General features: G+C 36.1%; 1 protein-coding gene across 1 annotated transcript in view; it reads right to left on the reverse strand.

The window, feature by feature from the left end:
• The window catches only part of LOC149212618 (disease resistance protein RPV1-like), a 27,951-nt gene extending 7,217 nt beyond the window's left edge, over positions 1–20,734 (reverse strand). The window contains exon 1 of the mRNA XM_089388754.1: positions 20,605–20,734. Coding sequence (XP_089244880.1) covers positions 20,605–20,734 — 130 coding nt within the window. The remainder of the gene's footprint in view (positions 1–20,604) is intronic.
• Positions 20,735–25,970: the final 5,236 nt, after the last annotated feature.

Here is a 25,970-nt window from a genome sequence, read left to right on the forward strand (position 1 = left end):
TGAAGGAGGATCTTGAGATGGTGGGGGAGGATTGTCATCCTCACTTTCATCATCTGAAGAAGAAATGTTTTCAAAGGTAGAAGAGATAGGGAGAGGTGGCACATCCGCGGGACTAGGCTCGCAGGCCGATATATTTTCATCAAATTTTACATCTCTTCTAATGATAACATTTTTGGACTTAAATGGAATAATTCTATAGCCTTTGACATCTTCAGAATATCCAACAAAAGTACATTTTTCACTCTTAGGTTCTAAAGCTTTATGCTTTTCATCTGGAATATGGGCCCACGCTTCACTTCCAAAAACACGAAAGTGACTTACATCTGGTTTGATTGAGCTCCATGCTTCTTCTGGAGTGATATTCTTTAACGCTTTAGTAGGAGTGCGATTTATTATGTAATTTGCACAGTTAATTGCTTCTGCGCAAAAACTAAGACCAAGTCCTTTAGATTGTAGCATACAATTAGCCATTTCCTTTAAGGTGCGATTCTTCCTTTCAGCTACACCATTTTGTTGTGGAGTATATGGAACAATATGTTGCATTTGAATTCCATTCTCAGTGCAATAGTTGATGAATGTGTTTTTAACATATTCTCCGCCATTATCAGATCTTAACTTAAGAATTTGATGTCCAGATTGTTTTTCAACAAAGGCGTTGAAGGCCAAAAAAGTGTTAAATACTTCACTCTTGAGTTTTAAGAAGTATACCCAAGTGCATCTGGAGAAATCATCAATGAAAGTTAAGAAATACTTGCAGCCAAAGAATGACACAACTGGAAGTGGACCACATAAATCACTATGGACAAGCTGTAAAGGGGCTGAGGCGTGCCAGGAGGCACGTTTTTCAAAACTGTCCCAATGATGTTTTCCAAGTACACATCCGGAACAAACACCATCTCTGCAAGATACCATAGGAAGACCTGTCACCATATTTTCTTTACATAGATGCTGAAGGGAGCGATAGTTTAAGTGACCAAATCGCTCATGCCAAAGTTTGCTCACTTCATCGTTATGAGCAACAAATACTAAGGGAAGATTTGATGACCCAAAGTTGTGAAACTTATACAACCTTGTAGAGTCATCAGCAATGCCAGTAGCCAAAATCTGTTTAGGATCTCTTAAGTCCTTGATTACAACATCATGAGGTGAAAATTCAACGATTTTACCTTCACCTGAATGAGTTATCTGATATACAGATAGAAGGTTGCAGGATAAGGTTGGAACACATAATACATCATTAAACTGACCATTGTCTAGATGAACAGTTCCAGTCCCTACAACATTAAGAGATCTATCATCACCAACATATATAATTTTGGTGTTACAATCATTTAAAGAAGAAAACATGGCTTTGTTTTTGGTCATGTGATAAGAAGCTCCAGAATCAATGAGCCACTCATGAGAATGAGAAGAAGAAGATACATTTAATGCATAGCCAGACCGAGATGCTTGACAACCACAAGCAGAAAGTGCCATTCCTGAAGATGAAGTTGAAGTTGAAGATTGCCCCAAATGGATGTTATGCTTCTTCATTGATGCTTCCAAGGCTTCCATCTTGTTAAAGCATTTTGATTCTAAGTGCCCATCTCGATTACAAAAATTGCAATGTCTATCAGTCTTCTTCCCTTTGTTTTTATTTGTCTTATCATTTTGTTGAAATGATTTTTCATTTTGGGGCTGAAATTGCTTAGGACCCTTGTTTGGTTTAGGACCATTCTTTTTAGGATATGACTTCTTAGGATTTTTTGAATTTAGTTGTTGTTGGGCGGCTAACGCTTTCTTGGAAGAGTTTCCAAGATTAAGAAGACCAAGGTGTAAGAGTTTTTCTTGTTCTCTTATTAAAGAATCACAAAAAGAGTCAAACGAAGGGGGCTTGTAGTCTGTTCCTTGAGAAATGAAGGCTTCTCTTGTGGAATGGAAGGTGGAAACAAACACAGAGTAGGCTGGTCCCAACTTTGTAAGAATGGAATAGATAAGGTTACTATCTTCTTTCTTAACTTTAACACCTTCCAAAAGATATCTAAGGGTCTTGAACTTGGACAAGAAATCTTCAATGCAAGAAAAATTATTAGGGTCTAATGTAAGCAACTCGTTTTCAAGTTGATGGGCTCTAATTTCATTTTTAATCCCAAAAACTTTATTGATTTGTTTAATTGCTTCATCAGGAGTATCAATTTCTGCAATATGGAATCTAAGATCTAGAGAAATAGACATCCCTATCAATCCACGTGCTTGATATTGCCTATTTTCCCATTTAGCAGCCTTATCTTCATCCTTCGGTTTCTTTTCTTGGCCTGAGGCTATTTTGTAGAGACCTTTACTTCTAAGTAAATCCTCAATGTAAGCCAACCATTGGAAGTAGTTGGTGCTGTCAAGGGTAACTTGGTATTGACTTTCCATTTTAATGGAAACTGAAGCTAAAGATGCTGAAAATAAGTGTTCCAATGGATAGATCTCGAAAAATTAGGCTGGTTTAAAAAAAACGGCTCTGAAAACGGCTTCCGGATGAAGAAGTTATGGCTTTTTGAAAAACAGTTGTTGAAGTTGCTGACGAAGTGCGGGAATGTGCGGAAATGAAAAAGTCCGCCCCCACAAAATGGAGACTTGAACCCAAGACCTCTACTCTCTTAAAATAGCTTTGAACCAACTGATCTATACAAAAAATTTGAGAGAGAGAGAGAGAGAGAGAGACAAAAAATTTGAGAGAGAGAGAGAGAGGGGGGGGGGGCTTTGGGTTGCGTGCTTGCTTTGAGAAAGCTCTTTTTCCCTACAAAACAAAAAACACAAAACCCAACACGGACATGCAAAGAAAACGAACCTTATGGCTCGAAGTTAGCTTTAACCGAAAAACTAAATATTTTCAAAAATGAACCTTGCGGCTCAACGTTAGCTTTGGCCGGAAACTAAATATTTTCCTCAATATTTCTGATTTTCCGAGATCACCCTAAGGCACAGGGAAAAGAGCATACGCATGAGAAAAATCCTTCCTTTCTCTTTCTGATTTGCCCAGATTGCACAAAGTCGCAGAGCAAAGAGTATACGCAGAAATGAAAGGTATAGATCCGGTAATAAAAAGGCTAAATAAACCGAAACCGAAATAAACAGAGAGAAAATAACAATAAACTACAAATAAACACTGTATACCTCCAGATCTTAAAAATGACGCAGCAAGGGCTACCAGAAACCTTTTCGCGTGAAACGAAAGGGGTTCCTCACTGAAACAGATGCTCCCAACACAACAGAGCAGTCCTCTTGGCCCGAAAGAAGTCAGAAACAGCAGATTTAGGAAATGGCAGTCAGATGCAGTTCTACCGGCTTCAGATTTGGATCACCAACGGACGCAGCCCTCAAATAGCTCTGATACCATGTAGGAATTTACAGGGTAAGTTCCTCAGACAGAACACCAAAAGGACACCGCTCACAACCAGATCGCAGATCAATACACCAGTATTTTGACGTGGTTAAAACCCTCAAAGAGGGAAACAGTCCACGGCCTGAGCCAACGCGGCCACTTCAGGCAATTTATTAATAAAAGAATGAAAATTTACGTATGTTTCTCTCATGCACGGATTACTCTACAAATGACCCTCCATGCGCTTTAAATAGAATTCATGGACCAATCAGGTGTCAAGCCACGAATCAAGTGTCAGTAATACCGAGGAGAGAATGAACCGTCGGATCACTACATATCGTGACCGTCGGATTGTAAGTTACAAAATGTACAATGGTAAAGAAACACACTTTACCTAACTCTACACTAGACCAAGTTGTACTTAACTATTTCCTATGTGTCGGAATATCCTAACATGCAGTCCACACAAGTCTCAAAATCAGTAAAATTCAGAGTATTAAGTACCCCTTCATTTACCAATCTTTTAATTCTTTCTATGGAGATATGACCTAGTCTCCAGTGCCATAATTTAGAGGAATCTTCATTAATAACAGATCTTTTAGTGCAAGTGTGAACATGCATTGAATCATAAGTGACATTGTTTTGTAAATTAATGTAGTAAATACCATTAGACAAAATACCATTCCCAACATAATCAGATTTATAGAATAGACTGAAAGATTTTTCTGAAAAGTTTAAGGAATATCCAAAAGGTACAAGCCTTGAAACTGAAATCAAGTTTCTAAAAAAACTTGGAACATAAAAGGTCTTTTCTAATTCTAAAACAAAGCCACTACTTAAAGTTAAATAACATGTTCCTATAGCTTCCACATGCGAGCCCATCTTGTTTCCTGATAAGATGCTTTGCTCACTTCCCACTAGTTTCCTTAGGTTTTGCAAACCCTGCAAGGAATTCGAAATGTGAATTGTTGATCCAGAATCAATCCACCATGTGTTAATATTGACGTTAACCATATTAGATTCATAACAAACAAATGAGATTAAATTACCTTTGTCCGCAAGCCATTTCTGAAATTTGGTGCATTCCTTCTTCATGTGTCCCTTCTTTTTACAGAAGAAACACTTGGAATCCTTTTTGATATCGGCTTGGGGAGGTACTTTACCTTTCCCTTTCCGATTGGCTTGAGATTTGCCCTTTCCACGCGTTGCCAGCATTGCACTCTCTCCCAGTTCCATCACCAGTCTCTCTTCCTCTTGAACACATATGGTCATGAGTTCATTAATTGACCATTTATCCTTATGTGTGTTGTATGAGATTTTGAAAGGTCCATATTGGTGCGGAAGGGTGTTCAGGATGTAGTGCACTAGGAAGGACTCCGATATATCAACCTCGAGTTTCTTCAATTGAGCCACAGTGTCCCTCATCTGCATGATGTGCTCGCGCACACCTTTCACACTGGTGAGCCTTAGGGATGAGAACTTCATGATTAGGGTGCTTTCTAGTGCCTTGTCTGAAGTGACGAATTGTTCATCAATGGCCTTCAACAAGTCTCGGACCTTTTCATGCTGATCAACGGAACCACGAATACCAGCTGAAATTTTAGTCTTAATGAACATCATGCTTAGACGATTGGATCGCTCCCATCGTTCATAGAGCGTGATGTCCGCTGCAGTGCTAGTATTAGTGAGTGTCGGTGGTTCATCTTTCCTAATAGTATAATCTATGTCCATCCACCCCAAATGAAGGAGAATCCTCTCCTTCCAAACCTTATAGTTATCTCCCTTAAGTTCAGGGATATTACAACGAATTTCAGAGAAATTTGCAGGTTGTACATCTGCATCAAAATTAAAGATCACATGCTTATGTTAAATATTGAGGCCTAAATAAAATTTCATGTTTTACCAATGTAAATAATTCTCAAAAATTGAATCTATCGACATAAAAATTGCCTGTGGGCCAAATTTTTAATTCAAACAGATTCAATTATTCATAGTTTTGAACTTTATGATAAAACTTATTAATTCATAACTCCTGTGGGTAGGTTATGAAATTTTATCCTAATTAATTACAATTTAATGTCTAAAAAATCCTTATGTGATCCTAACCGATCATAATATATAATTTTATTTAATTAAAGATGCTGTGGCTATTCTCTAACTAATTAAAAATTATATGGATCACTAGACATTATTTCTTATAAATTGGATAAACAAAAATATATATATATATTTGGAAAGGAAACAATTACCGCACTAATCAAACTCTTAAAAAAAAATTCTTATAAAATTATAAACATTTCTCTAACCAGAGTAAAAAAAAAAAAAATGTTTAGTAAAATGAATATGTCAAAATGACATTTTAAATAAACTTCATACAAGAAAACTATATGAGTAAAAACTGCGATAAATATTAGTATTACTTCAAATGACAGCAGGAATTTCTTTCTAAAATAAATAAACCTTAAATTCCTTTTTAATGAAAACCATATAATTAAAATAGTTGATATTTTGGGGAAACGTATTGTTCTTAGTCCACAAAAACTTCATGAAGACCAAGAAAACTAATGCGAGAATTAAAATATGCACTAATTAAAAAATTATTTTATTAAAAATATCCCATAAAAATTGGTTCAACGAATATGGTTAAAGGGTATATATATGTATACACCATATATGGTGCCAACCCACACCGCACATAAACCAAAAAGAAAGGGGCCCATAAACCTTATCCCATGGCAACATATGTGGTAAAGGTTTAAATTATGTGATGGATATATAAGTATATGGTTATAACCATAACCTATCCCAAACTTACTATCGAGGGCTACACACCAAGGCAGAGATAAATAGCCGCTCTGATACCAAATGAAAAAACATATAACAACGATTTTATATGCGGAATTAGAACTTTAAAGAATCGTAAAAACTGCAATAAACTTTTATGCCCAGTAAAAATGCAAGCAGAAATACGATTTTTTACATGCGGAATTAAATTCTTTAAAGAATAAAAAATGAAGGTTTAATGCCCAGAATAAATAAATTACCTCCCGCCATTGATAATAAACTTTGAATACCAGTGATAATTTTGGATTATGTGAGCCTCCACCAGCAGATGAGTTTGCACCAGTTGTACACTCGATCAAACCCTTTATGCAAAACAGAGCCTTGTGGGAACAGAGTCTCCCTGTGCGTTCAAAATAGAAATGGCGCTCCGGTCATGCATCAAACAGACTCTAAAAAGTCCAAATTTCATCCATGCCGCTCGTGTGAGCCTTTTGAACTTACCATAAACATGAAATCAAGTGCATATGCAGCAGAGACTTCGGGGAAACATCATAGGACTGTTATGAGAAGAGATGAATACCCAAACAGAGAGCGCTCCTATTCATCAAGTTGTGAAACTTAATGGAGACAGGAAAAATCACTACAGAAAATCTGAAGGCACTTCCAGACTCTGCTCTCTCAACTTGATGGTGTAAAACTGAAGAGGATTGAGATGCAAGCTTGGGGACCAAACAGATAAATTTATAGCCAAGCTTCCATCAAGCTTCTGATGGCTATGTGTCAGGTGTTCCACAGATCAAGGTAGAGAACTCCAGATGGAGTAATGGACCACTTCAGAAGCTCCCAACAAGAAAATTAATTAACTGCAGTTGATTTCCTTAATTTAAGGAAATTACTACAGTTGGTTTCCAGAAATTAAGGCAGCAGTTGGTAAAAAAATTAATGGAGCTTAACACCTCTCGCAATTCTTCAATGTCCAAAAATGGTCTGAGACCGTGTTTGCAAAGGCGATTGTAGAGATCAGTGGCAAAGGGTTTCTTGCAATCTGGACCGTGATGATTAATAAAAATATCAAAAACATTGTAGTTTTCGTTGGCATAAGAGGTGGATGAGGATGCCATACCATATTCACAAATTGAAATTACAAGATCGTCTAGCTGTTCTGAGGAGCAAAATGGCTACAAGAAGATGACCCAAGTTACCACTACTTCACTTGGCCTTTCTTGCGCTGTCTTCCAGCGGATGACCCCAAGTTACCACTAGTTCACTCGGCCTAGGTCGCTCTCTGTCTCTCAAAATACTAGGTAGAACAAAACCGCTCTGAAATCCGGTAGGCTTCTAGGGTTTCTCAGCAAACGTAGTCCACCCTTTACATTGAACGAAATTTATGACATCTTTCCTTTAATTTTTTCAATTTATTATATAAACGATGCGATGAAAGTGACGCGCGCCAGCAATTTCCGCATTGAGTGCACATGACCTATGGTTTGGTCTGCACGAACCTGACTACCACTGGCATGGTACGACGTAATGGCGTGTCATAATTTCACATGAAACGTTATTCTTGATAAATTCTAAAATTGATTATTTTGAGAATTTATTTTCTTAATCTTGATTATTTTGAGAAAGTGGAAGGAAATGACCGGGCGTTTGAAATTTCATTTTAGATGTGTATTGGAATTATTTTCTTAATCTTATTGTTTTGAGAAAGTGGAAAGGAAAACGACAAGGGAAGTGGTTGGAATTTCATTTTAGTGCATTAAGCATTCTCACTCAGGGTTTATCTTCAGTGCATTGACCACGTTTAGTGGATCCCGCCCTGGATTGAGTAGACACCACATATTTCAAAAGTTGGATTTTCTTGGTTTGCGAAACTCTTTTTTCTCATATTATGGAGAACAACTCCCATGGATTGATATAAAGTTGAAAACAACTGTTTTAATAAGTATTTTGATGGGACACTTATTTGTAGGATGAGACTTAATGTTTTTGGGATTTTAAGTGCTAAAACTTCAATGTGAAATTAGCAAAAAAAATATATACATATTAATTATTATTTTTACTTTGGCATGTGTAAGTGTTTGTTTGTATTTCCCTGAATTTAAAATATATATATTTTTAATAAATATAATTTTTTTAAAATGTTAAATTTATTATTTATGTTTTTATGTATAAAAATATGTTAATAATCTAATATGTAAAGGTATTTAGTAAAAGTAAAAAATATTTCTTATAAATCATTTTAAGTGATATATTTTTTCTTAATAATTATTTTTACTATCTATTATATTTTATTTATTATATTTGAAAGATAAAGTAATATTTCTACTTTAGTAATTATATTATTAAATTCTAATTAATTGTTAAATCACTAACATGTAAATTATTATATTTGAAAGATAAAGTAATGTTTCTACTCTAGTAATTATATGATTAAATTCCAATTAAATATGAAATCACTAACATGTAAATGAATAGTTACAACTAAATTAAGGTAAACACACTTGTTCATCAATATTATTCATTTTAAATAATTAAGTTAAAACCATAGTTTCAAAATGTTTTATATTATCTTTAAATTTTTAATGTTTAAGTTTCTTCATCATACTTAAAATATTTCATTTTTTTTAAACTATGACAAGAAGCTTTCTATTAATAAAAAAGGAGGTACATCACACATACAAATTATCAATACAAACACCATCATAAAAAGAAGAACCATTAACACCCTAAAGGACAACATTAGCTAAAATTAGACCATTATCATTTTCAGTCGACCACGCCACCAGAAGCCAACCATTGGCAAGGCAAATATAAACACAACAAGTATGTACCAAATCCGGCAGTGATCATGCCAACTACCTAAGGTCTCAAAGACCTGAAGAAGGAATTACCAGATACAAGAGCAACAACAAACTGCCAGCAAAACAAAAAGAGCCAATAACTAAACAACCCATGAGTGCATGCCACAATTTCCAAAATATCCATCAAGCCTGCAGAAAGGGAAAGATCCAAAATTGGCCATGATACCCTCCCAATCAATATCACCTTCATGCCATAATCAAAAAGTGCAACGAAAAAATACCAAGATTGAGCCATAAGACCATAGAGAGTCATCATCTATGCGACCAAAACTCCAAAAGGAGGCCAAGGAGTGTCAGCACTTTATGCCATGCAAACCAAACAAGAAGGTCCACCTAAAAGGAAACATCCTCTAACATGGCAGAACATGTTCCTCCGTAGCACCCTAGCCACCGCAGACACAATTCATATCATAGAGCCGAACTCCTGAGATAAACTAACTTCACCCACACTCCACAAAACCACAAATAACAGTGACGCCACCCAAGCCAAGGAGAAGAAAGGTGAGCATACAACCTCACCTACTTTCCACAAGTTAGGTACCCTCACCACCCCAAATACAGAAGCCTTCATTTAAATCCACTAGACTTGTACTACATCTTCCAACATCCTCCACCAATTTTCTGCCACGCCATAACATGTTTGATCCAGCACATCTCATAAAGAGTCTCCATTAACATTAGTAATACCACCCATCACACAAAAATATTTCATTCTTTCAATTAAAAAATATACTTAAAAAATAATACAAATTATTAAATCAAAACCAATCCATGAAAGAATTCACTGTCATTTTCAAAAATTTACATAAGATATTTCACTCTTTAGACATAAAAGAATAATAATACAAAATTATTTGAAGATAAAAATGAGTATGTTGAGCTTCCCCATATTTATCATAGGTTATGTATTATAAATAATAAAAATAACATTTTATTTATTTATTGTGGGTAAACCATTATTTTTTAAATTAATTAACTTTTAAATATATTTTACGAATTGAAGATTATAATTTTTGGTTTGAATTTTTAATAAAATGATAATAAAGAATAAAGTAGGAGTGAATTCTCTTAGGGAAGAAAACTAATTTTAGGAGGTGAAACACTTTTCCAAATACAATTTATTGGTTAGGGATTGATTATAAATTTTTGAATTAGGTTTTGTGATAAACTGATAATATAGTATTTTATTAATATTTATTTATCAATTTAAAATGTTAAAGAAAAAATGTGATATATATAAAAAAATGTGATATATATATATATATATATATATATATATATAATTTTAAAAAATCAAACACCTTCCTACGCAAATAATGGTTTCACTGAAATTTAAACCTAAATTGTGTCTATTGAGAAATCTCATCCCAACCCCTAAACAAAAATTAAATGAATTGATAAAAAATAAATCCATAGATGAATTGATAAAAAAATAAATCCATATTAAACTTTAAGTAGTTCAAACCTATCTTAAAAACTAAACACGGTAAAATTTGAAAAATCAACATTTTAATTAACATTTTTTTAATGAATGGTATACTTTATTTACCTTTTCATTTTAGTATACACCACCTGTAGGTTGGTCCGTCTACACGAACCTACCTTTTCTTCTTGTAGTCAAGATATCATGGATGACCATTGGTATAGTTTGACATAAAGACATGTCATAATTTACACAGGAGGTGTGTTCGATAAATTCTTTTCTAAATGTTATAAGTTGATTAGTTTGATAAATTCTTCTCTTTATGTTCATTATTTCTAGAAAGTGGAAGGAAAATGACAAGGGTAGTGGTTTGAAATTTCATTTAAAAATTGTATTTTATCAAGCACCTCACAACCATCTACCTTTACCTTTAGTGGGTCCCACACGGATGGAGTAGATATCACATATTTCAATAGTGGATACCTTTGTTTAAACAAGTGCTATATACATAAAGATGAGAAAATTAGTCATATCAATATTTTTACTTAATCAAAATTAAGAATATAATTAAAAAAATTAAATATATTTTTTGAATTATTAAATACTTAATCTCTATTTATTTTAGAATTTTTATAAAATTATAGTTCAAATATTTTATTTCAATCGAATAATTAAAAAATCAAATTTATTTTCCTGGATGCAGGTGTTTAGGCACGCTGGTACTATGCAGCGACCTTAGGTTGGCAAGTGGGGAGGCCACCCACGCTTCCACCCAGAAGGTCACCGCCAAAATTAATGGCATATTAATGCACTGCGCGGGTCGAGGCTTCATCAATCTGGTTTTTAATATGGCCTCTTCAGACCGTCTCCCCCCTGCTCCGCCTCCTCTGAACTGCAATTGTCTCCCTGCTACTGCAAAGCTGAGCTCGTGCATGACAACGGGGAGACGCTGCCAAATTCTGTGCTGCATTGAGATGGTGGATGGTGCACATTTCTCGCAAAGTCTTGTATGCTGCATACAGACTGGTTCTTCGGTCTTGAATCTCGGTTTTGAACTACTGATGACAGGTCCTTCTGTTCCCATTGACCACTCATTCTTTGGCACTGCTCCTTCTCGTCCTCGTTCGCTCAATTTTGCCCAGGTGAGCATGCCTCGTCTGCGTCATCGAATGCGCTGCAGGAGGGGCAGTAGCAGAGGAAGAGTAATTCACCCCCCCCCCTTGTCTCTCTCTGACCCATCCCCTTCTAACTCATCCTCCCCTTCGATGGCTCATTTCTTTGGACGCTACCCAGCCACTTGCAACGGTCGGGGGTAGGCTCAGACTGCAGGTCCTCGGCCTGTTGACGCTGCTCCCCAGCCTCCTGTTGCCTCTGTATCATCTTTGCAACCTAGTCATTCTGCACAATTTCAATTTCGTTGTAGACTGGAACATCCCTGCATAATAGTGACTATCTCGGTGGCATTTAGAGAGGAGCCACAAAACTTTGAAGACCCAACTTGCAATACTCAAGCGCAGACCACCACCAGCAAGAGAAAAGCCCCTAGAAGTAGCTCAAGGACGCACAGAAGCAGCAAAGCAGCTCAGGGACGCACAGAAGCAGCTTAGGGACGCACCAATCCAAGCCACTTCAAGAACATGGAAGAAACTCCAAGAGATAAACATGATGCAGAAGATGACATGGAGGCATACATTTGTCTGATAGTGGAAGAGCCTCCTCCTAACGAAACCTAGCTGGTCAAAGTTTTTCAGGTTCTAGGTTCCTGGCTCCAAATACTATGGGTTTATTCTGGTGTTTTTTTATGCAATGTTGTTAATTTTGATGATTGTTCAAAAAAATGTTACACTCTGGCACTACAGGCTGTTAACCCTGCGTGGGCAGCAAACTCTTATAGTTTTGGACTGGTTTCCCCAGTGCGGGCAGTCTCCTTTCAGTCTTTTTTTGTTAAACATGGCATAATTTGGGACTTACTCTGTAGAGATCGGTGCCTCCTTGTACTACTTTTGTTACATTAATAGAATTAGTCAAATTTAGAAAAAAAAATCAAATTTATTTGACCAAGTGTAATTACAATATATTTTGCCTATGATGGGTTTAATAAATATTTTAATATTGTATTTTTATTTGTTTTTAGTATTTTAAAGGTTAAAATTTTATTTTTAAAATTATGAAAAAATATTAATTTTTTTTTAAGTTTTGAAAAAATTTTGGGCATATTTTCTAATTTAATTTATCTAAATTTTGGAATTATAAATTTTGCTTATAAACTCTCCATAATTCAAATACCTTAAAGGGTTTTCAAGGTGCTTTTTTTGTGTAAATTATTGTGTTTTGTATTCATTATCAAAATGGAAGATTACATCAATATCATTTCTAGATCTTTAAAAAATACAAACGAACCCATAAAACCAGTATCACCCATATCAAATAGACATTAAAGCATCAATATCATTTCTAGTTAGAAATACAAATGAACCTATGAAACTAGTATCACCCATATCAAATAGACATTATAGAAAAAATATTCTCATTATGTTCAGTAAATCAAAGCTACATGAAATCTCAATCTATCTATACCATCAAAACATAAAACCAACTAAATTAGAAATCCGTGACAATTGAAACCACATAACACTTGTTCAAGGGTTGTGAACAGAAAAATAATATACAACAGGAATGTAAAATCCTTATCCAAACAATTGTAATCAACGTCTTTAAAAAAATATCATTACTCCATACAAACAAGAGTAGAAGCATCCATTAAGTGCACATAACCATAAAAGAATACAACATGCCATTAAGAACCTAGGATTTGCAAGAGTTTTTATTGCCAAGAGGATACAATAAACAACAAGAACCTCCAAAACAAAAGCACTGTGGATATGGTTTTTTCAAGGTGTTGAATCTATATATGTAGTCAAAAACTTATTTTAAACAACAAAAATTACTATTTGGCCAAAAACAATTAGCCATACTCTGACCAAAAACTTAAAAATTGTAGCATGTTTAGTCAATGACATTTTTTTCTTAGCATGTGTAAATGTTTGTATTTACTTAACATTGATACAAAATATAATATTTTTTTAGTAAAAAAATCTTTAAATTAAATTTATTTATTTTTGAGATCATTTTGAACGAAATTGATTATGTGATTAATCCGGAAAAACAATCTCAAGAATAAGATGAATCACTAAAGCTTGAAATCAAAGTTTTTTCTTTATATAAAGAATATAAGAATGTTTTTTTTTTAAGTAAATATATTAATAATTTAATTTTCAAAGATATTTGATAAAAGTGAAAGTCACTTGACAAATCATTTTTAAGTGGTATAGTTTTCTTTAATAATTATTTATGCTATCCATTATGTTTTACCTATTTTATTTTAAAGATAAAATAAGATTTCTACTTTAATATTTATATATTAAGTAAATTCAACTAAATATTAAATCACTAAGTAAATTCAACTTTTAGTGTTCATATTTCTTAATCATATCTAAAATATTTCATTATTTGAATGAAAACACATTAATTAAATGATAATTTATATTATTCAATCAAAATTGAGCTTTCAAAGAATTCACTATCATCTTCAAATTTTTAATGTTAAATTTTCTTAATCATCTTACTTAAGATATCTCAATCTTAGACATAAGCAAATAATAATACAAAATTATTTGGATAATGAAAAAGAACACAGTTGGTCTCTTATTGTAAATTAGAATATTTGTATTTTATTAACAAAACAAGACTACAGAGTTTTATGTTTCAGATCTCACCTACCATTATATATCATAAAATTGAAATAACCTAGAAAACAAAATACCACATAGAACATAGAGAAAAATGCTCAATCCATATCAACAAAGCATAACACCACCAACCCATTATCACCATATAGACATAAGTAGAAGAATGAAATCGGGCTCACAAAAGACATATCTTCTATGATCACTAAGTTATAAACCATAGAGTTGAAGCAAACATATTGAACTGAAATCAACATAATAAAGCATAATCTTCAGTTAACCAATGTTGAGCACGCCACCAAGAGCATATATCATCACCATCTAAGATCATAACCCAAATAAAAACATAACCTACAATCCCCCTGATGGGAGACAACATAATTCACATGAAACCAGTACTAATAAGCAAGAATACACCATCCACTAAGTAATTTAGAACCCATAGCAACCAACATGAACAGAGAGCCAACCATCTATGTACGAAGCCAAATATAATAGCAATTAGCCTCCATCCATATCAAAATACATAAGAGAGAACCATAACCTTGCCTCCCAAACTCATAACTGACCATAAGAACATAGACTCATCCATAACCACATAGAGCCACTAACAATATCATCAAATACACAACCATGTTCAAAAAGCATATCAGAGAAACAAATCTCCACATTATAATCCAAACTTACTCGCCACATACCAAAATTAACTGCAAAAGGACGTGAAAGCCTACAATATCTAATCATGATCAAAAGTGGATATTTGCAGATAGTGCCTAAGCACCAGAACCCAAAGGATTCGTGAGGTCGCCAGAAGCATAATCACTCTCAAGAAAGCCCTCAAGTTAGTCCAAACATGAATCTAGATTATCTAGACAAAACCTTTGATTATGGAGCATGTGTTTAATGTCCTCAAATCATATGTTAAAACTTATAATTAGTAAAAAATAACATTTTTAATTAATGTGTAAACAAATATTTAAAAAAAAAATGTTTTAAATATTTTTTATTTGTTGAAGATTATAAATTTTTGAGTTGGCTTTTATTATAAAATGATAGTAAAAATTAAAATATTTGATTAATTTCTACATATAAATTTAGATTGTTAGAGATGTTCGAATTATGTTTTATGGAAGAAAACTAATTTTAGGAGGTGAAACACATTGTCTCACACACTTTTCCCAGCATGTTTTTTTTCTCCTTGGAAAAATTGTAATTTTCATTATGTAAGAAAATTACATGTTGTATATGAATAATGCATATACTATATGTGAGGCATGGCTTGTCAAAATGAATATTGTTCACCTGTATCAGTTCAAAATTTGGTGCCTTGAGTCCACGCAGGGAGGCCCAGTTTCAAAAAAAAAAAATTCATATTGTTTTTTCAATAAAAAAATATGTTCGAGTAAACTACAGTAGAGTTCTATATGTATATTTACATATGGAGACTGTAAAAGCATGAGAAAAACCCAGTTTCCAGGCTCCCAATGAGCCTACTAAGAAGCTATTTCCATGAAGGGCCTATGATAATACTGATAATGGACCCCTTCCCTCTGTTCCTGGATCATCCAAGTGTCAGAAGGCCTGTTCGCATCCTCTTTGAATAATCGACTTGAAGTTGTGTTCCTTTCCCTGAAAATGTGATGGCATATGAAAAAATCAAAATGTGAAGAAAGTCGAAGAGCCTCATCCAAGATATGTCTCAATGTGTAAGTATAACATCTTGTTTTTTTGTTAAGCCAGTCACATACAACTTGTGAATCCCCAAACAATTGCAATGCTCTACAATGTTTTTCCAATGCAAATTGAATAAGGAATTTAGCAGTGGATAGTTCAGCAAAGTTGTTCGAGCCTCCTCCTAGGCCCATTTGTATATTGAAAAGATGGAGGTCAGAGAGATACAGGATGGCTCCCACCCCCACACCTCCCCTCCCGCGCGGAGGTATAAGAGTGCCAGGCCGTGGGGGATTATCATCTTCCGGGATAAGAGTATAATCAGACAAGATCCAGGCAACAATTGAAGGCTAGTGAGGGGAAGCGTTCAAGAATATGAGTCTGTTGCATGCAATCCAAATGGCCCAGCTAATGAGAAGCGGGAGGTTGCGAAGTTTAGGCGGGACAACCCTTGTCCACCAGTTTGTCTAGGCCTCCACAAGATTAGAGCCCTGCCACCTGATCTGTGTAGAGACTGTTGTAGTAATTGTCTGCCAGAGTTCATGAGTAGCTGTGCAATCTATGAACAGATGCGAGACAGATTCATCACTGCTCTTGCAAAGAAAGCACCAAAATGGACCATTTTGGGCTCGCTTGAGGAGGTTGTCCCCCTGGGGATTTTATTGTTGAGGATGGTCCACATGAGAAGTTTGCACCTTGGGGGTGATTTGAGCTTCCACAAGTGCCTCCACCAATGTTTAATGACTTGTGGTTTTCGAGCATCAGCTAATACCAAGTAGCCCTCCTTGGGTGTGGAAGACCGAAATTTGGATAGTGCCCAGATGATCTCGTCTTCGCCATCCCCTAATCAGATGTGGGCAGCAGTGAGAGCCCCAATGTAGTCCTTCCAGATCTGCGCCCACTGCTGAGGAATATTTAAGTTGTGGGTCAATTTCCAAGCTTGCTAGAAAAGGGTGGAGTGCTCATAATCTCCTATGTGATTGATATGAGTGATATTCATTGTACTGAGATGATTCCTAATATCAATAGGTAGTCTGTGGGCATCCCCACAACCGATCCAGGGGTCCTGTCCTATCCTAACAGTCGAACCAGATTGAATTTTCCATGTGATGCCAGCTTTGATGATGTCCAAGGATTTAAGAACAGCCTTCCATATAATCGACATCCTAGAGGAGTATCTGTGTGGCTGCCTTAACCAATCCATCACATTGAGAGGGGCAATGTATTTGGAGACCGCCACCTTGGTCCATAAGCTATTAGACGATATAAGTTTCCATCCAAGTTTTTTTGCCAGGGCTGAGGAAAAGTCTTCCAATTTCTTGATGCCCCATCCACCCCATTTCTTTGGAAGGTTGAGTGCATCCCATTTGACCCAAGCATAAGTTATTCATGTCTGATTTCCCTTCCAAAGGAATCTACAACAACATGTTTGTATCCTTGAGAATATACCTCTGGGGATCCATGCCAAGGACATCCAATAGACCAGTGTAGCCTCCAGAATGGTCTTGATGAGGATAAGTCTACCTACCTCGGATAGATATTTGTAGTATCAGGTATTGAGTCTTCTCTCCATCTTCGCTATAAGCCACGTCCACTATGCTATTTTGTATCCCAGAGGCTTCAGCTTATATCCAAGGTATCTTAACCCATCTTCAAGTTTCAGCAGAGTGAATTGAAATCTTTGTAGGGAAAAGTAGATCTCATGTTGGGTGCATCCAACCATTGTCAAGGTGGATTTACTGCATTTGACCATCATGCCTGTAGCCACTGAAATAGGGATTAAATTTTCTTTATGATGGTCAAGTCCCCTATACCTCCATTGAGTAGAATTAAGACATCATCCATGAATAATAGGTGTGTTAAGATGTAGTCTTCTGTGACTTTTATACCTTGCATTTTTCCCCTTCTGGCCTCTGATTTGATGAGTATACTGAGCTCCTCCACTATTAGGAGGAATAAAAGTAGTGAGAGTGGACAGCCCTGTCGAAGACCTCTTTCAGAATAAAAGAGAGGAGAGGTCGCGCCATTAACCAAAACACTGAATGGAGTGTTAGTGATACAACCCATAATCCATTCAATGAAGACAAATGGGAACCCAAGGTGGGTTAAAAGCATTCCAATATACAACGAACAAACTCTTTCAAATGCCTTAGAGAGGTCGACCTTGAGGATCATACCTTTGATTTTCTTGTAATGCAGTGAGTGCATAACTTCTTGGGTTGTTCCCATCGCTTCATGGATTTGTCAATCTTGAAGAAAGGAAAATTTCTCCTATGAGATGTGGGTGGATAGAAATGCCTTAAGCAGTTGGCAATGATTTTAGCCATGATATTATAGATGCAGTTACAAAGAGAGATCAGTTTGTAGTCGTCGAAGGAGTTTGAATTGTCAGTCTTGGGGATGAGAGCAGCAAAAGTAGCATTCAAGGGTTCATACATCTTACCATTAACTCTGGAGTCTTCCACTACCTTGAGGAGGTATGAGCCTAGAATCTCAAAAAATGCTAAGTAGAATTCCATCGTCCAACTGTCCGGCCCAAGACTCTTATCTTTCTTGAACCATTTGAGGGTGGCTTCCAGCTCTCGTGAGGTGACTTCCTTAGTTAGTTCCCTACCTTCCTCCTAATCCACAAAACATGGGAATAGTCGTGCCACTTGTATTATTTCAACAAGGTTCACTGTGGGGGGTGCTCTGTATATTTGCTTGAAGTGAGAGGATGCAAATGTTGCTCACTGGGGGAAAGTGTTTACAGGGTGTCCCTGTTCATTCAAAGCTACTAGATGGTGTTGATTGCCTTCCTCCCATTTGTGAATTTATGATAAAACTTAGTTTTATCATCTCCCTCAAGCATCCAGATTGCTCTACTTCTCAGCCTCCATGATTCTTCGCGATCCTTTAAGATTTTCCCTCTAGCAGCATATAGAGATGAGATTCTATTCTTGTGTTCAGTGGAGATGTACACCCCTCCCAAGTTATTCTCAAAGTCCGCAATTTCCGTTTCAGCCTCTCCGAGGGTTTGATCATCCCGCCTCCTCTTGTTGTGAGCCCTAATTTTGGAGAGTCTCTTGAACTCGTTAAGGTTTTGGGCAAACCCTACCGCAATGTGACCTGCTACAGCAGGAGGGTGTGCCTTCCATAAATCTTTGACCATACAAGCGTACGAAGGGTCCTTTAGCGATGTGGCACAGAACTTGAAGGGACCCTTAGGTTTCCCCTGCCCCCCGTCGATTTCCATATAGATAGGTTGGTGATCAAAGATGCCCCCTGATCCCAACCATTGCCTATGAAATAGACTCTGATTGAGAAGGCCTTCCTTAATAAGAAATCTATCAAGTCTACGAGCTAGAATGTCTTCCCTTTTTCTATTGTTCTGCCATGTGGGTTGCATCTTTGTGATGGGGATATCCATCAGATTGTGGGCTCCCAATACATTCTCAAAATAGACTGAAAGGGGATCAATTTGTGCTCTCCATCCCCATGATTCCGCATGTCCTATGGAGAAGTTTAAATCCCCTCCCATGATTAGAAAATCCTTTTGATAGAGTTCAGAGTTAACAAGGTGGTCCCAAAATTCAGGCCTATGTTGGCACATCCCATAGACATTAATAGCCTGTATCTCCATCCCTAGGTCAGCCAAGAACATGTCCGCCCCAAGATAACCCCCCCCCCCCAGCAGTTGCAGATATTGGTAATGCACAAGTTGAACCCCAGGGTAATGCCTCCCGAACGACCACTTGCATCAAGGCCAATAAAGGACCAGCCTGGGAGCATCGATTGCAATAATAGAGAGATAGCTTTAGTAGAGCTAAGGATTTCCTAGAGGAAAATAACATCAATAGGAGAGGTAGATAGTAGTCTTCGAAGAGCTAGTTTTTTATCGGGCCTAGCTAACCCTCTGCAATTGAATGATACAATCTTCATGAGGGGGGCTTAGGTAATGGGCCTCATGCTCTAAGAGCCCTTAGGATGGTAGATTGCCTACCAGAAGCGATTTCGTCTCCAACCATACTCTGTGCTTTGGAGAGGGAAGAGGGGCGTCCTCGAGGGAGTTTAGGGGGAGCAGGGGAGAGTACTAGGTCAAGACCAATGTGGTCGTCCTACTGTTTTTTGGCCTTAGACCTAATCTGGTATCTCAGGGAGGGAGGCCCATCTTCAGGAACATGGGAATACAGTGGAAGGGACTCCAGGATAGAAGAGGGGGTGATGGAGAATGTGGCTGAGGGGGGGAAAGGGGGCCAGGATAAGGGGCGGGGGGAAGAGATACTCCAGTAGTCCCATGTTCGATGCCAAATGGAGGAAATGCCAAGTCATCAACAATAGAAGATGTATGAGAGGGGTAAGAGGAGGTTAAATTCTTAACCGATGATGATGCTACCCCGGCAGTCACTCTATCCATTGTGAGTGGAGGAGAGGGTGGTTGAAGAGGTGGTTTGCCGCGTTTCTTCGGGACCTCTCTGGAGGGTGTCTTTCCTACATCCACCAGATCTGCTTATATCCTTGGGTCTTCAATGGGAGGTCATTCCTACTATTCCTGTGCTGACTTAGATGGGATTTCCCTTGCCTCTTTCCCTGATATTGCCTTATTATTGAGTGGCCAATCCTTAAATAGATGCTCGGCCTTATGAAAATGTCTACACCTGAAAGGTACCCCTTCATAATCCAATGTCTATCTCCAAGAAAAATTTCTGCACTAAATTGATATGTATTCTTGCAAGCCATCACTGGTATCCAAATGTACTAATACCCTTGCGTAGGCCATCATACCTGTCGTAAGGTAGGATTTGTCATGATCCAGGTATGAGCCCAGGACATTCCCAAGTCTCCTGAAAACATCTTCAGTAAAGGTAGCCCTGGGAGATGGACCCAGAGGGGACCAGCATTTAGCTTCTCGCATTCTGGGTCAAATAGGGGCGTCCATCTGCGTAGGAGCACCGGAGCCTGTTCTATGTGCCAAACCGTAGAGAGGACCCAATTCGTGTGTTCGGCCCTTGCGAAACGGAGGGCAAACCATCCCCTAACAAAAGTCTGGATGAAAGGAGGATCAGCCAGATGCTGTCCCCAAACCTCCGATGTCCACTACTTCAGCCTAGCTGCACTGTAGTTCCTCCCCCTGACTCTGCCAACCAAGACCCTATCAACAATCTCCATAGTATCACTCAACTGAATGTCCTCCCCCAGCCTTAGAAAAGCCTTAGAAGCTTTGGGTTTCAGGCATCGCTGTCTTTTAGTCAACCACGACATGTCTTCATCTGTGGGCTGTAGAGGTTCGCTCAGAGCAGGATAAGCCCCAAAATTAGGAGGGTCCTGAGGAGGCTCCACGGAGAAAACTCTAGAAATGGGCGAGATCCCTGTGAAATTACCAGATGGGGGGATCATGGAGGGCAACACAGGTTGTCGTTCCGAAGTGGAAGGCATGGACTCACTGGAATGAGCGACAGAAGGGACACGGGCGCTAGCGGAGAGTGGAAATGGTGCGATGCCCACCAAGAGATTTTCCAAGGTAGGATCCAGAGAGTGGTCCACAAAAGTTAGGGTAGATGGTGACAACGGCTAAGAAGTGAGGTTCGACAGTGAGGGGGTGGCTTCCAGGAGTGTGGCCATTGAGTTCGAAGGAACTGATATCGAGGGCAGAGAAGCTATGGCATCCGAGAGCGCGTTGTCAAAAGGGTAATTGCCTACGAGAATTTTCTGGGGATGGGACCAAAAGGGGATTCCCTCCAAAGGGTCCTCCAAATAGTCCACGGCTCGTCCATAACAGTCACTATATTCCTGCGCCAGCTGCTTGCAGAGTCCTTGGAGAGCCTGTCGCTAGTGACTGGGGGCAGAAGTGGGAGAACAAGAAAACGAAGGGTAAACCCTTGTTGGTGGAGGGGGAAGATAACTGCATCTGCAAGGTTGTATCACAATTGAAACAGGTCTATGCAGGAGAGTAGGTAGGGTAACGGGTAATGAGTAAAGTCACCAGCACAAAAGGTACCATCGAGGGTAGGGTTGGAGTAAAAAAGAATTACCATGCTATTACACTAAAACCCTTGTCAGGTGCCCTCGTCTCCATCACCATCCTCCATCTCTCCTCCATCCCTCCATGAGATTTCCCAGCATGTTTCATTTGAGGAATAAGATTGATTATAGATTTTTGGCTTGGACATTTTTTATAAAATGATAACAAAGTATCTTATTAATTTCCACTTATTAATTTAGATTGTTAGAAATGTGTTAAGTCCCTTTTATGGAAAGAAACCAACTTTAGGAAGTCAAACACCTTCCCTCTCTCTCACACACAATAGTTCTATTGAGGTTTAAACCTAGGCTGTTTCCATGAAAAAACCTCATCCCAACCACTAAACCACAATTTATATATGAATTGATAAAAATTAAACCCATATTAGACTTCCATGGAGTTCAAACCTATCTTATAAGTGGAACACTGTAAAATTTGAAAAAAATCAACATTTTGTTTAACAATTTTTTAATGAAAGGTATTTAACTTTTCAATTGAAGTATAATTGTTTTTTGAATTATTTTGTGATGAAAAGATTAGATGAAAATATACCTTTCAACATAAAAATAAACTTTTCCCTTCAAATTTCATCATTACGGGCAAGTGTTGTAAACTCACAATACATTCAACAAATATGAAAACATAGAAAATTCATAAGTTATATGTCAATAATTAGAGTTTATATTCCATTTCATATCAAACAAGGAGATACAGATTCTTTTGTTTAATGTTAGAATTAATCACTCTAATGTAGGTTGTGAGTGTTGTAAGTCACATTATACTTTAAAAGATAAACATACATAATATTTTCAAGTGGAAAGTTCATAATTATCACTTGTATTGTATTTCATATTAAATAAAGGGACACTCTCATGAAGTGTTAAAATTTGTTTATTAAAATGTCTGTGATAAAGTATTTTGACCATAATGTGTGTAAATCTCCATTGGAAGCTCAAGATACCAATGTCTATACATGACCCACATGTCATTTTCATGACTAAAATCATGTCTCATGTACAACACACATGATAACATATTATCTCACATCATTTATGACACACACCATATCATATATACTCGTCTCACGTACAATAGATACCATAACATTTGCTCATGTCTCATATATGATACACACCATAACATATAATTCTCACACTTGGCATAAACCATAACTTACATTTAAATATATCATGTGGTGTGTCTATGTGGTTGTCATTTACTAAGAATAATCATACAAGGATGCATAAATTTTAGCATAATTACAAATTTCACACACAAGTCAAAGCTGAAATAAATTATATTGAACATTATCCTACGTTAACAATAAGTAAATTAACTTTATACATACATTTTGGACATTTAAATAAATTTCAAAACATTATTACCATCCTAAATAACTTGATGCCTAAAGGAGAATCCTTCATAACCATTTAGCATGTGATAATTTACCATATCCATATGTTGATATTATATCATGGCCACACATGCTCTACATTAGAATTATCAACTCTTATGTTGTCATATATCACAATTTATCTTAATCTTTCCAACCTAGAGTTAATCCTCAAGTAATTGTCAAAACTTGTTGTAATGCAAACTCAAATCACGAGTTATTAATGGTAGGACCGATTGTCCCAAAAAGAAGGAGCTCATCCAATCCTCTTGGGGCATTACTCTACCCCATTTTTAAATGACCCTATGACTTAAATGTTGCACAAACTCCCTAAAGTGGATCTCAACAATTTGATGTTTTTGACCCCATAAGTTGAGTCATTCAAATGGAACATTAGTTTTCCTAATTACATGGCATCACCATCACAAATGAATTAATGAAACTTCATTTGGGTGCCTTATATTTATACCCTAAACATTGGCAATGATATAAAATATACCACTAAATTTCTACATAGACACAATTTCTCTTTGACCTTTGTAAATACTTTGAAACAAAAATTCATTATTTATGACAATTGTCTAAGATTAAACGATAATACAGTTAAAGAATTCATCTATTCTTTTGAGAAACTCCCATATGTAACAAAAGTATGTTTGATACTGTTTTTGAGAAGTTAATTATCAATGTCAAAATATATATATATATATATATATATATATATATATAGATATAGATATATCCAAAAATCTTATTGGTTTATCCTACTACTTTGTTGGGAGTCTCTCAAAAAGCCCAACAAGCCCAAAATGTCTTGAATGCTCAAATGAAAAATAACATTTATTCCTCATTCTTGTTATAATATTTCTCGCATATTAATCGCTATGTATTCTCCCCATTCCTTATAGATCTATATGTTAACTCTCATAAAAAAAATTGCACATGACAAATTTAAAGGTATTTATTATAACGATCATGAAAAAATTAAGCATAAATGTAAAGTGAGAAAAACTCTTAATCGCATTTTTGGAGAAATGGAAGTTATAACTCCATGTAATATCTCTCCACTTGTTGAAGATATTCTCCCATCGAATCCATAGGATGTGGAACCACGTATATCCATCAATGCCTCAACCGATATTCTACTTCCCAAATCCTTATATTGGTTGGCTACATCAAACATCATATAGTCATTATCTTAATTTACAATGGTAGGATCCATAAATTCATACATCAATGCGTAGCCCAGGAGGTACATCGATATAGCCATGTTGTGAACAACCTATTGATCATGATTATTAATGGAGGCTCCATTAAATGTAGTGGTCATTATGAAAATATGCATCTTCAAATAGGCGAGATCATAGTTTGAAAATCAACAATTTTTAATTGAAATGGGTGGTTGTGATATAGTCTAAGGTGTTGAATGATTATGGATATTAGTTCCCATCATCACAGATTTTAGTGAGTTATAATCAATTTCCAATAAGAGGGGCATCACTACACATTCAAATGAATCAAAGTTAATTCTATAGACATCAGGAACTCCAATTATATATAAAAGATTCTTAAAAAAGGATTTAGACATTATGGTTCAATTCAATGCCATTGAGCCTTTGAGCACCTTCTCAACCCATCCATATTGACATTTAAAGTCTTTTCCAAACATTAATCTAGTTTTGAAACTCCCCAATGCCTACTACCCTCCCCAGGTGAGCATGATCATTTTATTATGCTCATACTAGGTAGTTGTCCACCTAATGTATTCTCATATGACCATCCTTTTCCCATAAAAATGAGATCATAGAGATAGCTCATAAATTGCTAACCATTGGTGTCATCTACCCCAATACTATCTTTTATTTGTCAATAGTAATCATGGTCCCCAACATGGAAAATTTTAGGGGCTAATATTCACGGTCCTCAACATGGAAAATTTTAGGGGCTAATATTCACAGGTGCGCTAATTTCCATGTTTTTTTCCAAAAAAAATATTCGCCAATTTCCATTTTTTGTAAAAATGATTGGTCAAAAAATTGTCTTATAAAATTATTTTACCTTAAAATCACCAAAATTTTATGTAGACTAATATAAAATCATTAGAAATCTAAATATTTTTACAAAAATATTGTCAAACATTTAACAATTTGCATATTAAGGACTAGTGAGATTTGTCAAATTTTGCTTTGCGTGAATGTTTTCTTCTTGTAATCAAGATATCATAGATGACAACTAGCATGCTTTGACATAAATACATACATAATTTACAGATGAAACATTCTTCTTGAGAAATTCTTTTCTTAATGTTATAAGTTGATTATTTTGTATAATATTTTTCATAATGTTATAAGTTGGTTGATTATTTTGAGAAAGTAGAAGGAAATGACAAGGGAATTGACATAAAGATGAGAATTAAAGTTTTAATAAGTATTTTGATGTGATACTAATTTGTACGATGAGACTTAAATGTTTTCTGTTTTTTAAGGGGTTAAATCTTTAATTTAAAATTATGAAAAATAGTAAATTTTTGTTTACTTAGCATCTGTGAGGGTTTGTATTTATCTTTAAATAATGGGAAACCTATCATAATACAATCGTAAAACAAGAAATGGTAACAACCATCACTAACTATTATCAACAAATATAGTTTTTCTCATCACCATTATATATATGTGTGTGTGTGTAAAAATATGTTAAAAATCTAATATTTAAAGGTATTTGACAAAAGTGAAGATG

This window comes from Pinus tabuliformis, chromosome 1_1, assembly GCF_031772625.1.
Source record: "Pinus tabuliformis cultivar Carrire ecotype Pingquan chromosome 1_1, CPIR1, whole genome shotgun sequence".
Classification (NCBI taxonomy): Eukaryota; Viridiplantae; Streptophyta; class Pinopsida; order Pinales; family Pinaceae; genus Pinus; species Pinus tabuliformis.